The sequence below is a fragment of the Astatotilapia calliptera genome, chromosome 6, assembly GCF_964374335.1.
Source record: "Astatotilapia calliptera chromosome 6, fAstCal68.1, whole genome shotgun sequence".
NCBI classification, from domain to species: Eukaryota; Metazoa; Chordata; class Actinopteri; order Cichliformes; family Cichlidae; genus Astatotilapia; species Astatotilapia calliptera.
The window spans coordinates 31,057,153-31,076,760 of record NC_137427.1 but is presented as its reverse complement, the minus strand read 5'-3'; the positions used below and the strand labels follow the sequence as shown (position 1 = coordinate 31,076,760).

The window sequence follows — 19,608 nt, the reverse complement described above, 5'->3', positions numbered from 1 at the left end:
GTGTTGCAGTTTCTGTTCAGTGTCTAGTCTGTCTCTCAGTGTCATGTCTGCATCTGGTTTAGTAATTCTTGTTTCCTGTCTTATTGTGAAAGTCTTTGTCTTATGTTAGTGTGTGCAGCTTAGCTCCCCCGTCTCGTTAGCCCTGATCTCCCCCAACTGTGTCTCCCTTCTGTTGCCCATTCCCTCATTACTACCCTGTGTATTTAAGCCCTGTGTTTTCCCATGCTCGGTGTCGTGTCGTACCATCAGATTATGCCTGTGTGTTTCTGTTCTCCATAGTCCGTGTTCACTTCATGTTTTGTTTTCGTACCAGCAATAAAGCCGAGGTTTTTGAGTTTCAAGTTAGTGTCTGAGTCCTGCGTTTGGATCCTCCTTTCCGTCTGCCCGCACACAGAGCCCTGACACAGTAGCTTACTTAAGTTGCTTACTAAACAGCAACAAGGAAATACTGTATGTGCTCCACCTGAAACATGCCTCTGTATAAACTACAACAGTTACTCAAAGAGCAAACAGGTAATGGGAATCCCTCAAAATCTTGTGGAGCTCAAACTTAAAGGCTCTTTTAGGTGCACTTTCAACCAATATCTCTAGCTGGATACAACATTTTGGACAATATGTGAACACTCTTAATTTAACACAAACACTCCTTTTCTTCCTTCCTTTCTATCTCCCCTTTTCCTCCAGCCGCATTTGACATCCTCAAGGGCCATTTATTAACATGGATTATTTGTCGAAACGAACAAAACCTGGCAGGAAAATAGCAGCCTCTCTACCGACCCCTCATCCCCACCCCTTTTCTCTGAGCCAATACACCATCAGAAGCCCCGCAGCAAGACTGAGATAAAATGAAAGAAAGACAGAGAGACATGTGAGAACAGCAGAAAGAATCCACTTTTTCATTGACCTTTTCTTGGAACATCATTCACAAGGCCCTGGGTTTGATTGCATCTCTGTGTTTGAGATTAGCCATCAATAACTGTGTCGTTAATGTCAAGCCACCGCTGACCTGACTTCCTCTGGTAGGCAGATAGGAAGGAAAAAAGAGAGAGCAGCTAGCTGTCTAGTAACCCAAGCACCACAAAAGCTGGATCACAACTCCAGTGTTTGAACTGTGCAGGAAATCAAATAAAAAGGAGCCACATCCAGAAAGCACTGGCATTTGTACAGTATAAGACAATATCGATCCCTTTATTCACCACACCTGCTGCTGTACGTCCTACGAGTGATGTAACAGTTTCAGTTCCACTGCAGTTGATTTTGGTCAGAAAATTAGGAATGTTGCCAGGGAAACAGGACTGTAAAATCAGTCAGTAAACGTGACAACATGACACACTGGTACATTACATGCCCAACATTTTTTACATATAATCAGTTACAGTTACATTTTTGTCACTATAACAAGGCTATGTGAGGAATAATAATATTCACATTTACTACTGTACATTCCATGAAATATATTACATGAAATTTTAACATCCTGTTTCCTGCAAATATTTTAGAAATGTTTGTTAATGTAATGTTAAGCTGTTTTGTTTTATAAGCAGTTAATTTGTTTTACTTTACTATTATAAATAAATAGATATTTATTAGCATTACTACATTATCTGTATTTGAAACCACAATATTGTAAATGAAAGAATAATGTATAAATGTTTATGTATGGTATGACGTTGATAAGTTTGATAATACATTTAAAAATTACATTTCTTTACCATATTCCCACAGACATGCATTTGTAGCTAACTGGTATGAATGTGAGAGTGAATGATTGTCTTTCTCTCTGTGTGTTAGCCTTGCATTAGACTGAACAGCTGTTAAAACCATGGTGTAACTAGCCTTTCTCCCTATGACAGCTGGAATAGGCTCCAGCCCCATTGCAAACTTGAATTAGACGAGCAGAAGAAAACGAATGGATGATTTATATATTTTGAATTGTATGATTGGAAGATATATTTGTACAAATTATTCTCAGGTTGAACTGGGTCCTGAAAACCTTGCAGACAGTGAAGTAGATGAGACAGATGTTCTGTAGATATTTTGTATATAAAGCACCAGGTGTTTCTGTGTGACCAGTCACTGCTTCAGGGAGCAGATCAGGGAGACTGGGATATGCTGGAAGGTAATATGTTAAGATTTTGCAGAACTGGGTGAGCTGACTTCAGATCATGACGTTGGGGATCAAAGGTTGCCAGGTTTGCCTCTTTGGAGCAGGAAAGAAAAAACAAGTTTACTGTACAGATGATGTGCGCGCCCTGCACTGTCTGCAGGATGTGAATTCCAAAAAGGCTGACAATCTTGAGAAACCTTAATAATAACATGGAATTTGATCAAGTGTGTTTATTTTTATCATTTTCATCATGTGGATTTTATTTATTAATTAATTTTTATTTTTTATTTATATTAGGGGAAAATCCCAGACCAGTACAAACCACACTGTAAAAAGAAAAACGTTGCTAAAACTTAAAAACTCAAGGCAACCGACTGCATTTACGTTTTTAGGTTCTGATGGATAACTTATAATTTCAAGTTTAGGAGATAAGTTGCTTTAGCTAATGTTTTTGTGTTGACAAAATTAATAATTGTCCTTTTTCTCAACTCATATTTTATTGTTTTTGCAACGTATTTCCTAAAGTTTACACAAGGTATTAGTTTTAGTTTCGGCAACGTATTTCGTAAAGTTTACAAAAGGTATTAGTTTTAGTTTCGGCAACGTATTTCCTAAAGTTTACAAAAGGTATTAGTTTTAGTTTCGGCAACGTATTTCCTAAAGTTTACACAACATATTTTTTTTTGTTTTGCCAATCAATTTCCTAAAGTTTAGAAAAAGTATCTTTCATAGTTTTCATGAGGTGCTCCCTGTTGTACCAATGAATGTTTACACAGTTGATTTTCAAATAACTTTGTGTTCAAACACAACTGCACCACTGACAATGTTGACTTTTGAGATCAGCCATTTTTAACATACTGACAACATTCAGCCACAAATAAAGTCCTTCCAAAAACACAAAAAAAGTCAAATTTTTGTAACAAATGTTACTCATCCAATTTTAAAGGTGGTGTTGTCAGACAGAATATCAAACCTATCTTGATAGATAGTCACTAACAAACGGATTCAAAACATCAGATGGCAGGATGTGAACAACTTCTATCTGGTTTCCATACAGCAAACAACTTTCAAACAAATTTTTCCACCACTTGTCTTTTAATAGTAATCAACACTCCAATTTCCTGTGAAGTTCAGTATCGTGCCACATTTGTTATAAAACTAATACAAATGTACCTAAAACCAGATTATAAATTTTTTTTAAAACAGCTCAAGTTAGAATAAAACCTTTCAACATTTTATAATAACATGTTATACATGAAATCTGCAATCAGTCATGCAAGCCACATTAAGTAAAGTTAGAACAGAAGACATTGATTCAGAACTTTCTGCACCTTAGTTTTCTTAAAGACAGAAATGAACTTTTTTCAGAGCAACTTGCCACAAAACCCAAAAACTGTAAATCAAAACAAATTGCTGCATTCTGTTTTACACAAGTTGTATTTGAGTTGAACATGTTGTCAAATAGGTTAGACTTTGGTTAAGAGCTTGGTTTTGAAGCTTCTTATCCTCTGGGAACAGGTAGATGTCAACTCCATAAAAATGTGTTGCACAGCTTCAAATGTGTACTTGAGTTCTTTGGGAAACTCCATGTTGAGCCCATAAAGTAGGCCAAACAAGTAGGCAAAGGCAGTGGGAAGGTCTGGCAGATCATCAAGAATAATGTCCTCTTCCAAAACAATGGCAGTGTTGACCACTGTGGACTGCGAGTTGGGTCCCACGTAGTCCTCCAGAACAGTGAGGATGCCCACCGTAACACCTCGGGTTGCCCTCTCAACTGGATCTGTATCCTATGCAAAATAAAAAACAACAGTACATATAAGTCTCTGAAAACCAAAACTGAAGATTGAGTAGATTTGCATACTCACCAGACATGTTAAGAAGAGTTTGGTCTCGTCGTCGCGAACAAATATCGGTAACCCTTCCAAACTGATGGTTCGTCGATGCTGGACTATGTTTGAGACCTAAAACAAGGAAATCAAATAAGACTCAGTCTCATTTATAAACCTACCATTTTGTTTTTAAAACACATTAAGTGTTGTTGCTCAAAATACAGCCTTAAGAAATAAGATGTTGAAATGAGTTATTACAGATAATTGGTCATGTTTTTGTCAGATTTTTTTTATTTATTTATTTTTTAAGTAATTTTGATGTGCAACAAATGTAGCACACTTATTACAACATTTATAACAAAAAGTGCCATGAGTGGGATGAGAGTTGAACTGTCTGTCATGACCTGCAATCTGCCAAACACAGCGCTGCTTGTTAGCTTATAATCCCATTCAGGACACACTTTTTGAAAACTAACAATTTTTACATCAATTTAGTAAATATTTAATAAAGTATCTTTCGTTACAGTGGGAACTTCAGGTTCCTCATAAACCAGACACAAATACATTTTTATATATTACCTGTTCATCAAACTTCTGCAACAGGGAATCCATGTCATTGCGGAAAGCAGCTTTTCTAATTCGATACAGCTTAATCAGCCGAAGTGAGTAAGTGTCGAGGGCAGTCAAGAAGGTCCCCATGAGATCCTTGGTGGTAATGCGTGAGAATTCCGCACAAATCTACAAAGCAACAAAAAAAATATAGAAGAAAACTTTTAAAGGTACATTATATAAAAATCACATTGTTTTCAAATTTGGTTAAAAGAGCTTAATTTCAAAACATTTAGTCTCGGTTGATCTATTGGTCAGGCCTTGATTGGATTTTTTTTTTTTTCCTTTAGTGGTAGTGGTGGTACAAATTATAACTGACGTATTAAAAAAAACAAAAAAAAAAAACCCAAGAAAAATCTGATCGGCAGATCTTACAGTAAGTCTATAGAATACCTAATCAAATGTTGATAAGACAAAATAATGGTTTCAATTGTTACAGGATTCATTGCAGAAAAGAAATAAATCAATAAATTGTATTTTAAATTCATTGAAAAAATTCCATTAATTTTATAGTTATGTAGGAATGAAGTAAGAATAACATCCTGTGGTCAAATTTGTATACTTTCATAACACGTAAGTGACTTTCTCAATCCTGTTCTGTGAGTTTCATGGCTGTTGCCTGCTAAGGGTCAGCACCAAAAGATTCTAGATGCCCAGTGAAGACACGTCATTGCGGCGACCGTGGTTCAGGGGGTTGGGAAGCTCATCTGTAACCGGAAGGATGCTGGTTCTATCCCCAGCTCTCTCTGTCCTGGTCGTTGTGTCCTTGGGCAAGACCCTTTACCCTACCGCTTACTGGTGTTGGCCAGAGGCGCGATATGGCAGCGTCACTTCTGTCAGTCTACCCCAGGGCAGCTGTGGCTACAACTGTGGTTTCCCTGCACCGATGTGTGAATGTGAGAGTGAGTGAGTAGTGGAATTGTAAAGCGCTTTGGGTGCCCAGAGAAGAGCGAAATAAAAGCAATCCGTTATTATACACAGCAAGTTGACAAGTAAATAGATTTCACTTCAATAGTTGTTGGTAATACCAAAATTAGCTTCATATTTTTAGAGCCAAGTATTTTTTTTATATTTTACCACTAGCATTGTTAGCTCATCGCGAGCCTTCAACCTTTTCTACAAGATATTGGAGTGATACAAACAGATGCTTTTAAAGGTCCTATATCATGTAAAATCAACTTTTTGGAGCTTTTAAACACATTTTAATGTTATTTCCTTAGATTAAAAACCCTCCAGAGTGGTTTTTGGCTTAATTCAGGCATTTCTTAGTTGTCTCAGTGAATCCTTTCCCCATAACCGTGGCTCAGCTCTCTCTTGCAAAACGACTGACTCGTAACATTGGGATTAAAATTTCTTTCTAACAACTCCAAATGCCTTGAAATTTTTCTGGGTGAATAAATGAACGTTTTCCATTTTAGAAATAAGACCACACTGGGGAAAAAGGGAAGAAGAAAAAAAAAAAACGGAAGTTTTCCTTTAAATATTTAAGAGATTATCTTACCTGTTCTTTCAAGAAGAGAGCTGGCCATCTGAGCTGCATTTCCTTGACCAAGGGCTGCATCTCCACAACTTCTTTCCTCCTGAGAGAGAATGTGATGTCCATCTTTTGGGTGATGAGTGCCATGTTCTTATCCCTCTTCTTCATTTCATCTTCCAAAATGCATCTTTCATTTTCAAGAGACTCATCATTGTAGTTTTCTGGGCCATCAGGGATAAAGTTGACTTCACCTCGCTTTGGTTTCTTTAAGGAAAATCTATTTGAGCCACTGTCATCTTCTTCCCCTCTTCTTTTTCGATTGACTGCAACTTCACTACATCCAGCTTTACTTAGCTTGGAACGGTAGTTGCCAAGCTTGAACTTAATGCTTGTTGCCCAACCATCATATCCTGTGCCATTGCCAGGCTCTTTGAGGCAGGGATGTTTGGAAACTAGCTCCTGTGCAACAGATGTTATTTCATTCTTGTCAGGGTACGCTTTGATTGCAAACATTTCTTGTGCCAACTTGTCTAGAATTTCCATCTTGATGTCTCTTGTTACACTTAAATTTGCCCCTGCTTTCTCATATACCTCATTGCCCTTGCGAAGTTTTAACGCTACATCATAGGAAAAGGTTGGGATAGGAAATGGATTTGGCCACTGTGAAGTGCTACGCATGTAGGTCTTTGTGGATGAGGATGGGCTGAAAGAAGATGCTGAACTCACACTGGCTGTATCAATAGATGAGATAGCGCTATGATCAGATGGAGTCTGTGGTGGCGAGGCTGATGCATTTTCCTCCCAAATGAGGTGCAACACTGCCCGTCCAGCAGGTAGCTCCTTAATATCCATCAGGTTGCAAAGTGCGTTCCCAAAATCTGGGTCTTCATATTGTATTGCAAAGTCACCTTCAAGTCCAAGCTTTGCTTGTAGTTCATCTTGAAGCTGCTTCACAGATTCTGGAACAGTGGACAGTTGGATTTTTCTGATAAGTTTTGGACTGACGTGGACTCGCAGTAACAGGGCCTGTGAAGACAAACCAAAAAAAAAGGGCGCAATTCTAAATAATTGACAAATTCAAAGTAATCAACTGAAAACTATTTATGAATAATACATACCATCACTTTCAATGCAGGAGGCACGTAACAGGTGTCACCATCAGTTGTCCATCTACGCAGTATTCAGCTAAAGGGTGGTAATCATTCAAATCTTCTGGGTCAAGTATTTCCAGATCTTTGTAGCTGCTGTCAAGCCGATATGATCTGTAGTGTTCCATAAACCAAGAGGAGAGCTTTGTAGCAACAAATGACACTTTCCCAGAGTCTACCAAAATGTTCAGTATCTTGTAGAATTCAGGTAGTCCACTCAGTTGTCCTGATGAAATGATCATGCCTTTAACATACTGGGTCCCATACAGATAAACACATTTAGCAAATGACACAGCTTTTACCTGTGGATATTTCAGTTTCAAGCACTTCTGAAGATTTTCATTCAAGAAACAGATGTCAACTGTGTCAATATTATCAACATGCAGACTTGGTTTAAAAAGACTGTGACCATCTAACAAGTATGCCATCATTTGTTGATGCTTTGAAGAAAGTGTTAGTAGTATATTCTTAAAACATTGGACATCATGCACAGTTTTCTTGAAAAAGTTGTGCTTAGATTCAAATCGAATAGTCCACAAATCAACTAAGGGACCAAAACAACGCACAAGATGACTATAATGTTCAATATAGTGGTGTTTTGGCTTCAAATTAAAATCAGGAAAAGTCTCTATCAGTAATCGTCGATGATCCAATATTTTGGTGTCCAAGTATGACAATATTTCTTCTGATAGAGTTGTCGAGACAACAATTTCAACAAGCTCCTTAAGGTCCATCAATACTTCCCATGATGGCTCATGTTCTGGTATACGGGTCCCAATGATAAAAGGCAGCAAACGCAAAAGTGTCCAGTTTTCATGTCCATTGCCACTCACTCTTCCTGTTCCAAAACTGGCTTTTGTAATTTGTTGTGGCTTGTTGAGATTATCAGAGAATTTATATGGAAATGATTTTATACGTTTGTTTAATCCTTCAAATGTAATAAAACCCTTTCTGATTAAATCTTGAAGACACAAACACAATTCCACAGGGACAACACCTTCAAAGAAATCATGTAATATATCTGGAGGAAATCCAGTGACTGGATGAAAATAGGACAACGCACTTAAGGCACAGGAACCTTTGACACCACACACACTTTGTCTTTGACCATCCTCAAGCTCTTCTAGAAAAATGTTATGCTGTTCCACAGTTCTTAATGGAAATTCTGTAGGATCAAGAGCTGCAATCTGATGTTTATCAATACTACAAAATCGACAAAATTTGTCGACATTAAAGGACTCCAAAAAGCCTGCAAGGCTGTGAGCCCCAAGGTTATCTGCACAGACACAAAATACAGCTCCCTTTAAAAAACTATTTAAAGATTCAACATACACCCCTGTGCTTTCAAGACATTTTAAATCCTCAATGAGTGGATAAAGAAAAGCATCATACCCAAACTGTTTAACGTCTACACTTTTACCAAGAAGAGCAAGCTGTATTGAGTGTAATGTAGAACGAAACCTTGCAGATAAGTTGAGTACAACCCAATAGACAGCAGTTATTTTATGAATTTTTCGAGATGTTCCTAAAGGGTTGCATATTTCAAAGTCGTCAATATACAAAGCTAAACTAATGCAAGTATCTTGCAATCCTAAAAGCTTGTTGTTTTTGAAATACTGCCCATCTCTAAATGATCTGTAACCTTCACTAATTTCTTTATCAAATGCTAACTTTTCAAAGAAACTTTTCTCTTTCAATAAGTTCTCCAAGACCTGGTTTACTGAGACATAAACAAATGTATTTCTAGTTCTCGCTTTGTAGATGTACTCTGTAGGCTCAATTACATGAAAATTATTCTTGAAATAAATATTTCTCTTGTAATCAGTAGATAATGCACCTTTTGGTTCTGTTGAGATAATTAATGGGTTGGTTTTGAAAAGTGCATCATTTATATTTTTAATTACATCATCATCTGCCTCAATGTTCTGTTCAGCAAGCACCTGTTTGATTCTTTGAAATGAATGAACCTGAGAAAATTTTAAAATGTCACTAATTTCCTCAATAATTCTCTGCAAAGCACTTTTAGAAACATGTAACAATGTTTGCATGCATAGAAAAAGTCTAGCTATTTTATGTTCAAGACATTGGTAATCTACAAACTCATTGTCCTCTTTATCACTTGATGCTACACCTGAACCACTTGGTAATGTCTCTGGCTCCTGAGAGGTATTTAAGGATTTATCAGGGGAGCTACTTTCACTAGGACATGCATTTGCATGAGAAATCAGTCTAATACAGTTTTTTATATCTTTTGAGTTTTTGTGCTTTCTGCTTGTGTGTGACGTAAAGGTTGTTAAATTGTTGGTAGCATAGTCACATTTTTGGAAAGGACAGGATACAGTCTGATTTTTTTTTAAGTGCCTTAAAATATGTGAAATAAATGTATGCTGTGAGCAGTTTTCCTTAAATTCACAAAAATCACAAAAAAATGTTGAGATCTCCTGCCTTTTCTTAGCCCTGTTGTGTGATCTGCTAAGGTGAGACTTCAATGCCCCTCGTGTCCTGAACGAACAGACGCAGTCACTGTAAACACAGGGCAAATGAAATCCTCTTCTATGTCGTAGCTGGTGATGTCTTAAGAGTACTTCTTGGCTTGAACAGACAAAAGAGCAGAACTGGCACTGCATACAAAAGCTATAATGAGAAGAGAGGAGAGGACAGTGTCAACAATTCAAAAGAAACCTGAATTAATCTCAAATTACCAAAGTTACATTACCTGATAATGTGTTTGGGGCGGGGGGCAGGCACTCCTGTTCTGATTCCTCTCCTTACCAACTCCTCATCAGTCCCTCATAAATCAGGACAAGCAGTGGTCTGGAGTTGGCTTTTAATTCTCTAAATAAATAAAAATAGCAATTAGTTTTAAAATAAAATACCAGCTTCCTGACATTACTTAAGAATTTTTTTCTCCTGTCCTAATTTTTTTGGCTCACTAAAGTGAGCTGATTCTGCCTTGTAAAATGCCATGTGAAACACAGTAAAACATATACCGTAATTGTCGGGCTATAAGCCGCTACTTTTTGCACAAGCTTTGAACCCTGCGGCTTTTAGTCAGGTGCGGCTTTTCTATGGATTTTCCATGATTTTTGTGATATCGTAAGACGATTTGTTTTGTTTGTTCCGCTGTTGTACGGCACTACGTTGCCTGGCGGAAGGATCGGGATTCAAGAGTGGTATGTTAGTCACATGTCCGTCCGCCAGGAAACGTAGTGCCGTACGAAGTAGCGCGAAAAACAAACTTCAAAGTAGCGCTACGCGTTCAGCGGGAGTCGTGGATGACGAGCGGCGATAAACTTGCGAAAAGCAAGTTATGCCCAACTCCACCGGTGGATTCTGACAGCGTGGAAAAGTGTGAAAACATCCACGATCACCAACGGATTTTGAAGGGCTGGACTGCTGCATGATGGAGAGGAGGACACCGCCACGGCCCTTCTGAGGGTGTTCGACTCTGACACTGACAACGAGGATTTCTTTGGTTTTGAAAGTGACAACGAAGGAGAGAAGCGGAGAGTGGATGACGAAGCCATCCTGAGCCTGTTCGTTTCCGACATTGGAGAAGAGGACTTTGGTGGTTTTAGAGCGCAGGAAGAAGAGAAAGATGGTGAATGACTGACTTTTCTTCTTGTTAAAGCCGTGTCACTGCACCTGAGCCTAAAAGGTAGTCCGAATCTATTTTTCTGGTGTGCTGTAGGTTACTGTTATGTACTACATGTGCAAATATGTACCCATAACTTGTTTTTCAAAATATTAATAAAAGGGGTGTGTCTCCAAGCAGCCATCTCTTTCCTGACAATTCCCTTTGTGCATATTCTCTTACATATGATAAGTCAACATTGAAACACCTGCGGCTTTTAGTCAGGTGCGGCTAATGTATGTACAAAACAGGATTTTCCCCTGATTTTAGCTTGTGCGGCTAATATTCAGGTGCGCTTTGTAGTCCGGGAAATACGGTAATTTACAAAACATACATTACATCAAATGTTTAATTTATTTAATTTATTATTAACAAATTGTATTCTACATGGAATGCACCAACAGTATACTGGGATGTATTATGTAAGCCAAGGATAATTTTGTGTGATTGGTTTTACAACTTAGAATGACAAACATTGGATTGAGAGTATGAGTGGGATAAAACTCCTGAAGCATCTGTTTAAATTATCAGTGCATTTATTAATGGTGCTCCATAAATAAACCAAAACAATGTTGTTTTGTGCATAACAAAAAGCTCACAATTGTGCAGTCAAAATGTAAAATAAAAGATGCTGAGCATAATAACAAAGACAGATTTTGCAGCTGCTCTGTTTCCAAGTTCTACTGCGCAACTGACAGCCTGGAGTTTGAAATCCTCTTTGTAACCGTGTCTCTTACAGGCGCCATTTATGGTCCTTACACACATAATATGGTAATATTACGTTGAAGCAGAGTACGTATCACTCTGCGAGGCTCCTCGGTAGCCGTAATGCTCCAACAATCCATCAAGCAGTGCAGCTTCATAGCTTACCAAAGTCGTACCAAAACATTTTTTGACATATTTTTTTAAGCTGTGTACCACATAAAATTGGTTCGAGGTCAGTAAGCACAACCAGAATTCATACATAAGGCAGACTGTCGATTTTTGAGATGAAAGGATTTTAGGCCGTGCGTCAACGCGTTAGCCCGGTTAGCTCACTAACGCCACCCAGCCCCACGCACGGGGTGATCCGCGGTAACTAGTTAACGGAGATTTGCCCCGTTAATGCAGTTATGGCATTAACTTTACGCTGACAGTACTAAAATAGTAATCTTCAAATGTTTTCTTTTTACCGACCAGCTCCTCTTTGATAGCTGCCGTGTCCATCTTGTCGTTGCCTGCAGGTGAAGCGATGGGGGAGGGGGAGTTGTGTTCAGTGAAGGAGAGAGGCGGAGTAACACAGCGTAGAGACAAAAGTGGACGAAAGAGAGGCAAACTTGCGGCTCCACGAGTATAATGATAATGTAGACTATATCGATATAAACTATATTGTCACATCTCATATTTCATTTAGTGGAGCTCGCTGGCCATGAGGACTCCACCACCCCGTTCACACAGAAACTAAAGCACACATTTTATTGGCTAGATGTGATTCGAACAAATTAAACGACATGGCAGCAGGCGCCCCCGAACTTTATTTTATTTTATTTAAATAGCGGTGGGGGGGTTGCTGCCGTTGGTCACGAGTGAGCCAGCCTATTTTGTTTCGTTCGGTGGTATGGCGGCCACAGACTGCACTTCATGAAATACGCATAGGGGGTGTCGCGGAGGCTTGTCAGATATGAGCGCGACTCTTTAGTAGCGAAGTTTGTCGGATTTTCATTGTTTTGTGACATGGCACGTAGTTTGTGACATGGAATCTTAAATGATATAGTAAACACATACCCATAAGCCACAAGGCTTCTTAGCCAAGAAAGTAATGCTATGCTAAGTTTCGGAAAAATACGAAGAACTTCAGTTGTGATATTTCTAACAGACAAATTGAGACTGTTCAAACATATACTGTCTGATATAATAAAAGAAACATTACTTGCCTTTAGAAACTTGAGATGAACAGCTCCTAGCCTCACGTTCTCATTAAGGCAGACGGGCAGGTGGCTTTCAGTCCTTGCAAAAGCGCAAAGTAGACCCCGTAGCATCCAAAAATATGAGATGCGCATGCGTACTCAGGCACAGAAAGGCGCCAACAGCTTCAACTCATGTAAAACTTGAATTCATTCATTTTGCCAGCAATAAATTTCATCTGAGACCAACTTTTGCTCCAAAACGTTAAATGATTAGTTGAAACCCTTAATGTATTTGAGTTTATGGGCCAACTGAACTTTTATTGTTGAATTGTGAAAGAAATGACTGTAAGCTCAACAACTGCAAGTTTGATTTTTTACAGTGCATTTACACTTACACAGTGTGACACTGCTGCCTACCTGTAAGCAAGGATGCAGACCGGGAACACCATGCTAGCGTGATGAGGAGGAAGGCCGAGGCACCAAAGCTACGGTCGAATATGGGGATAGCAACAGAGCTGTTGGCAAAATTGGTATTATACATAAGGAGACAGACGCAGAGGAAATCAACGGCTGCCAGGTCCTTCAGGTAGATCCCAATCCTCCTGGAAGCCTGCTGATGAGCTTGGCAGAAGTGAAACGCCTTGCCAGCGAAGAGAACAGAAGCCGAGGGAGCAGATTTACAACTGAAGGAAAAAGTTTCAACAGTTTGAGATTGGTTTAATTACTCGTGAAATTCTGCAAAGGAAAATAAATTAGGTCCCTGTGTCTGTGATCCTTTTCCTTTAGTCAATTAAAACATAAAACTAATGAGCAATGCTCTGCTGAGCCACATGTGACACACTCTACTGTTTATGAAATACCCAAGATCCAACAACATCGCTAAACATCAACATGAGAATGATGGACTCAAATGTCAAGCTGTGCACAGATCACAGCCGAGAAAATACGAGTCCAACAGAAGAGCCAGACCATCCGGTCCAATTCAAGTTCATTTTTAGAGCAATTTAGAATAAATAAAACTAAAAAAGTCTGAAAAAAAGATTATTAAGTGTCAAATAACTGAGTAGAAGCTAACTCTAATCCCGTGGAGAACATGTTTGTTTTCAAAAGGGATTTTAAAATGTCAAGTGTAGGAGCCAGCTTAATATAGAGAGGCAGTTCATTCCATTATTTGTAACCACAACAGGAAACGCTCGTCCCGTGGGTGCTTCAGTCTTCACAACAAGAAATGACCGGACAGAGGATCCGAGAGATATGTGCAGAAGATGTGCCAGGTAGGCAGGAGCCAGACCGTTTCAAAATTTAATGAAAAGCGGTTCAGGGCACTTTCCCAAAGTGATGGAACTGTTTCCTACAAAGCTAATGTGACTTTGTTTTTTGTTTCTCACTAATCTTAGTTACTTTCACATTAACACTTGGTAAAAACTTAACTTTTAATTTCACAGAGGTGAAAATTTGCTTTGCATTCAGAAGTCAATTAAGAAAGCTCATGTTAGTGTCTTAAAAGTTTGAGTTAGGTTTCCCCAAACTTTTACTTACAAGCTCTCAGTTCTGAAAAAGCAACTGAAAATTGCAAAATCTAATTTTTCAAGGGCAGCATTTTTTTCCAGTGGCAGAAGCAAGCTTCTATAGTCAGCAGTATAGCCTGTAGAAAAACTAGGATTGTAACGTATTCCTCTGCCTTTGTTTGCCTGCACAGTGAAGGTTTGTCATTTTTCACTTACAAATAACCTTCTTCCTTTCTAGCTTTGATGGCTAAAAGACTTCACACAAGGCTGATTGGATGCCTGTTTGAGTCGAGTTTTTCAAATTACACTATAAAAAGAGTTTTTTCCTTCAGCGAGTAAAAGAGAAAGCTCTCTGGGCATCTTCAGGGCAAAGAGTCAAAATTCAGTAAAAATCCTTGGATCTTTTTCTTCCTACATTTTCAAATGGTCTTAGTAACGTCTTCATAGTATAAGGGACACATTTCAGAATATTGATTTGATAATGTCAAATATCTGTTTAATAATTCAGAGTATTAAACATAATATTTACATATTTTCTTTAAACTAAAGCAGAATGCTGGGAGCCAAAGGTATAATTTAAGCACTATAGTATAGTAATACTATCCAAGTATGCTAAAACATCAGCATTGTTGCTACTATTACTAACTGGTTTTGCCTTGTTACCAAATCTTTATTTTCACATTATCACCCCCAGTTTCTGGCCACATTTCAGTGGAGTCAACTGTAATCACTGTTCCTACCATGTTATTACCGATAATTAATTAATAATTTAGAAATTTCCACATTATTTCCTTCTTGATTCTAACTTGTTACCGTGCTATTACCACTTTTTAACAATTGTGCTGTGCTGAAAAAAAAGTGCTACCCAGAATGTTTTGGTTTGTCTCATTAAAAAAATAAATCAGAGTTAGATATGTATGTAACAAAAATTGACCAGTATATTTTATCAGACTGTGGGTGTCTACAGACAAACGCCCATGTCACATGACTCCACAGACAGACCCTGCTTGGACTATTTAAAACTGTCCCTCCTCTGAGATCCTTTACCATAGACTGACCTGAACAGGAGACCCACCTCCACATTACGATGATGCAGGTAAGAATAATGCAAGCTACACATTAACGACCCCCCCCCCCCCCCAAAAAAAAAAATGTTAAATTTAAAATGATATGATGATAGGGTATGCTATATTCTGCATCTGACAGAATATACCATATATACTTCAATATTGGGGTTGAAGGCTGCAGACATCAACAAAAATGCCAGACTACCTCGTCCTAACAGACAACCTACGTGTGCTGCCTGTAATCTCTTTCTACTGTTGACTTTATCCTGTTACCTGATATTTTTAGTTAACCATTAGCAGGCACTCCCAGTTCCGCTGACAACGTGTCATCAGTTTACAGACGCCTGACCTGTGACCTCACTCTCTGTGACGCATGCACAGAACAAATGTGGGGGAATAAAACAGATTTTGCTTCACTGAGCCCGTGTAACACCCTGTTCTCCAGAGAAGTTACACAAATAATTGCAAAACTTTATGGCAAACATCAGAGTCATCCTGCAGGGAAACCCCAAATGTCATCACTGCTGGATACTGGTGGTATCATAGCAGAGGTGGCAAAATTACACACATTGCTTACTGAAGTAGAAGTACAGGAACATGTGTTAAAAAATATACCAGTAAAAGCTGGTAAGTACTGAAGGATCTTCTTTTCTCAGGTACAAGTGAAAAAGTACAGACTCTGAAATATAAGTATTTTTAAGAGGCGATCAAAAGAACAAAATATCTGCATGATTTTCCGTGATAAATAAGACAAACATTTTTCTAGGGTACAGGAAACCAGTGTAGATACTGGAGGTGCTATAATCTCTTTCCTCTCCTCTAGGAGACATTCCTCGTAGCTCTGCTCGTTCTTGTGGCCTCAGTCCACTCCAGCTCCCAGTTTTACCTTCCCATTGACTGTGATGACATATATCGCAATGACAACACAAGCTCCAGTGGAGTCTACAAAATCTACCCAGGAGGTCCCACTACTCCCCTGCATGTCTACTGCGACATGGACACTGATGGAGGGAGATGGACTGTCAGTATCAAATCCTATCATCATATTTTCAAATAAATGTCAAAGTTTTTTGGGGGGTGGGGGGGTGTCACCGTGCTGCAGAATAAAACATGTATTTTTGTGCTGACAAACATGTCTGTTTGTCAGCACAAAAATACCAAGCTGAATTTCACGAAACCCTCTGGAGTGGTGGCACCTGGGCAAAAATGAAAAATTACATCTTTAATTATGATATATGTTTTTGGCATCAGTGGAGAATGCAGATGTGACCAACTAATAATGTTAGATAAATATATAGCATTTAATGTTAGTAAACATTAAAGGTCTCAGTTTGTTTCGTATTCTCCCTCTCAGGTATTTCAGAGGAGGATCGATGGGACAGAAAGCTTCTTCAGGCCCTGGAGGCACTATAAGACAGGGTTTGGGAATGTGGCTGGAGAATATTGGCTGGGTGAGTGCAGGAAGGAGAAGTGCATTAAATACAAGGCGCTTGTGCTGCTTTTAATCTAAACTTGGTGTGGCGAGATGAAATGATGGAGCCTGGGAAAGAAACAGTGTCAGAAATAGGATGCTGGTGCACGATGCAAAGTGAAACAGAGCTGTGTGTGTGTGTCTTTCCAGGTCTGGAAAACATCTTCCTGCTGACTATGAGGAAGGAGAACGAGCTGCGGGTCGACATGGAGGACTGGAACGGAGAAAGGAGGTCCGCACAGTACTCCTCTTTCTCAATTGAGTCTGAGACTGTTGGGTATCAGCTTCACCTGGGCAGCTTCACTGGCGGTGCAGCAGGTGAGGAGTGTGTCGAGCACAAGAGACTGTGGATCATTTTTAAACCTGGCCAAAAATAAAATTATAATAATGAAAGAACATACTGATTTTTAAAATTTTGTTTAAGTGGAAAAATCCTATTAAAGAGATATGCCAGTGTAGCTTATTAATTTGAATAATGTTTTTTTTTTTTATCTTAATGGTTTGCAAAGTGCAGTATTTGGTCTGTACAGAGTCATTCTCTTCCTTTGAAAGGAAAAACAGCTAAAGAGACAATTGTTAAGATAATAATTAGGAATTAACTGCTGAAAATAAAGGCTGAGGAAAAGTTCCAAACTATTTTCCTCTACATATTATCTCCAAGTAAATTAACTACTTCTGTCAAACACAAAAAGCCAAATAACAAATACAAACCCGTGTGAGAAAAGTAAAAAAGACTATAGAACCTTCTTAGTCTTGACTGCACTCACATTTTCCCTGTTTTCTTCTTCTAGGGGACAGTTTATCTGAACACAACTCCATGAAGTTCACCACGTACGACAAAGATCAGGATCTGTGGGATAAAAACTGCGCTCAGCATTATTTGGGTGGGTTCTGGTACAATCAGTGTCACATCACTAACCCAAACGGCATGTATGCGCCTCATGGTGCCATTGGGTATGATAACGTCCACGTGATTTGGCATACATGGAAGGGCTGGAACTACTCCCTCAAGACCATTGCCATGAAAATTCGATTAAGACCTAAGTGTTCATGCAGAAATTAACCTGATTTTCTAAAGATAAACAAGATTATGATAGTACCCACCCTCCATTGCACGAGAAGAGCTGGGATGTGTGGGGACACCATCTCTAACACCCAAGTTGTTCTTGCTGAAATTAATTTACAAGCAATAAAGAAACAGTTAAAACACCCATTTATTTCCTTTTTTTTTAGTTTAGTGCCTTGTTTCAAAAATACAAACTGTAATAATAGTTTAAATCTGCATACATCTACTTTTGAAATTTCTTATTACAATATTATGTTATTTAATAACATATCGACCCAAATATCAGTAGTATTGATACTAACGCTGGTAATGGCATCTGATCGATACTAGCGCTACAGGACTGGTGCTTTCTCTCTATCCTCTAAGATAGAGTAGACTAAGTTTAAAAGTTGCAGTTAGTAGGAGGAGGAGGAGGAGGTGCCATTCAGCTCCTATTAGAAACCCAATGATATGCTACTGGAAAAGGTGAAAGGCATTTTCATTGTGCTAGCTCTTTCATAAATATAATAAATGGTGTTTTTTTTTTAACTATCTCTGTTCTTGACTTCTGTCATTTTTCAAAGAGTCTACATGCTTGCCAGGAGACTAACATCAGGGGCAGCAGAGCTTTGAGCTTAAAGCTAATTTCATCTGGCTAACTAGCTAACAGGGATAATGCTAGCATGTTCGTCGATGGCTTTCTGATGGTTTTTTAATTCTTATTTTGATATTCGCTGTTTTCACACTCATTTAAAGTCCATACCTTGTACTTCACCATTTTCATTTACTTACTATTAGTAGCGGCCTCTCACAAAGCACATTATATGTTCCCAATTTTTAGTTGAATCTGCCAAAGATAACCCAGTTAGACAGGTATTAAATATTATATTAGCAATATTTATTAATATTCCCAAGTGTAAATTGCCCTATGGAGTTACAAATCAAAGTTAAAAATTTTGGGGACAAACGGGGAAGTTTGGGAGAGAGGTAGACATCTGTTAAACATGGTGGACGCTCTGTCATGGTTTAGGGCGAAATTTCAGCCTGTGGTATTAGAGAGATCTCCAAAATTGATGGAATTATGAACTCAGAAAAGTACCGTCAGGTTTTGGTCCATTAAGCAATATTATTTAGAAAGCATCTGAATGGCAAATGCTTCACTTTCATCATGACAATGATCCCAAACTGACTGCCAATGCAGTGAAAGCATACCTGGATGTAACACTATCAGTCATGTATGTCAGGAAGAGTTCAGGCTGTGTTGAAGAATAAAGGTGGTCATACTAGATTTGACTCTGAAGCTCATTAGAATTGCACAAACTCTGTTTGTGCCTTATATGGTGCATTTCCATGTTCATTTACATATTTCGGTAAATCACTGCACCTATTTTGCGTTTTCATAGCAAAACATAGAGGAATGTCTAAAGACTTTTGCAGTGGTATAAAAAGAAGAGCCCGAGTGACACTGCCCACTAGTTAGTGAAGTGACTCTTATTTTTTAAAAAAAACCCCAGAAGTCACAGGTTTAGACTGCTATATCATCTGTTTTTCTTTAAATTTGACTATAATTTACAAAATTAACACCACGTTACATTATCAGAAACTAGTGAGATCATAAACACATCTGGAACGTGTGCACTGATGTCATAGAACAACACAGCTGGAGAATTTTTTCCCCAAAATGGGCTATACAAGGGCGCTCCTTGAGGTCGCCCCCTGCTGGCCATTAAAAAACTTTTATACTTTTTAAACACAAAAAAGGGCCCCACAAGGAAGGTGCTGTTTTATGTTACAACGAGGGTTAAAAAAAAAAAGTTTTAAGTAGCT

At 38.5% G+C, this 19,608-nt stretch overlaps 2 protein-coding genes and 1 long non-coding RNA gene across 3 annotated transcripts; 1 reads left to right on the top strand and 2 right to left on the bottom strand.

Moving 5' to 3' along the window:
* Positions 1 to 2,933: 2,933 nt before the first annotated feature.
* LOC113019382 (uncharacterized) lies at positions 2,934 to 8,407 on the bottom strand. Its single transcript, XM_026163070.2, has 5 exons — positions 7,141 to 8,407; positions 6,047 to 7,048; positions 4,516 to 4,674; positions 3,973 to 4,068; positions 2,934 to 3,894 (listed from the first exon to the last, which is right to left on the bottom strand). Exons 1-5 carry the CDS (start codon positions 7,141 to 7,143, stop codon positions 3,574 to 3,576), a joined length of 1,581 nt encoding a protein of 526 aa, XP_026018855.1. The 5' UTR covers positions 7,144 to 8,407; the 3' UTR covers positions 2,934 to 3,573.
* A 69-nt stretch (positions 8,408 to 8,476) lies between these two features.
* Positions 8,477 to 13,059, bottom strand: LOC113019380 (uncharacterized). The gene is made up of 3 exons (XR_013909761.1): positions 11,981 to 13,059; positions 9,887 to 10,005; positions 8,477 to 9,804 (listed from the first exon to the last, which is right to left on the bottom strand). It is a non-coding gene; the product is annotated as an uncharacterized LOC113019380 (long non-coding RNA).
* Positions 13,060 to 14,436: 1,377 nt separating this feature from the next.
* LOC113023328 (microfibril-associated glycoprotein 4-like) lies at positions 14,437 to 17,949 on the top strand. Its single transcript, XM_026169347.2, has 5 exons — positions 14,437 to 15,294; positions 16,089 to 16,286; positions 16,620 to 16,716; positions 16,887 to 17,054; positions 17,528 to 17,949. The coding sequence occupies exons 1-5, from the start codon at positions 15,286 to 15,288 to the stop codon at positions 17,797 to 17,799; spliced, it is 744 nt and encodes a 247-aa protein (XP_026025132.1). The 5' UTR covers positions 14,437 to 15,285; the 3' UTR covers positions 17,800 to 17,949.
* Positions 17,950 to 19,608: the final 1,659 nt, after the last annotated feature.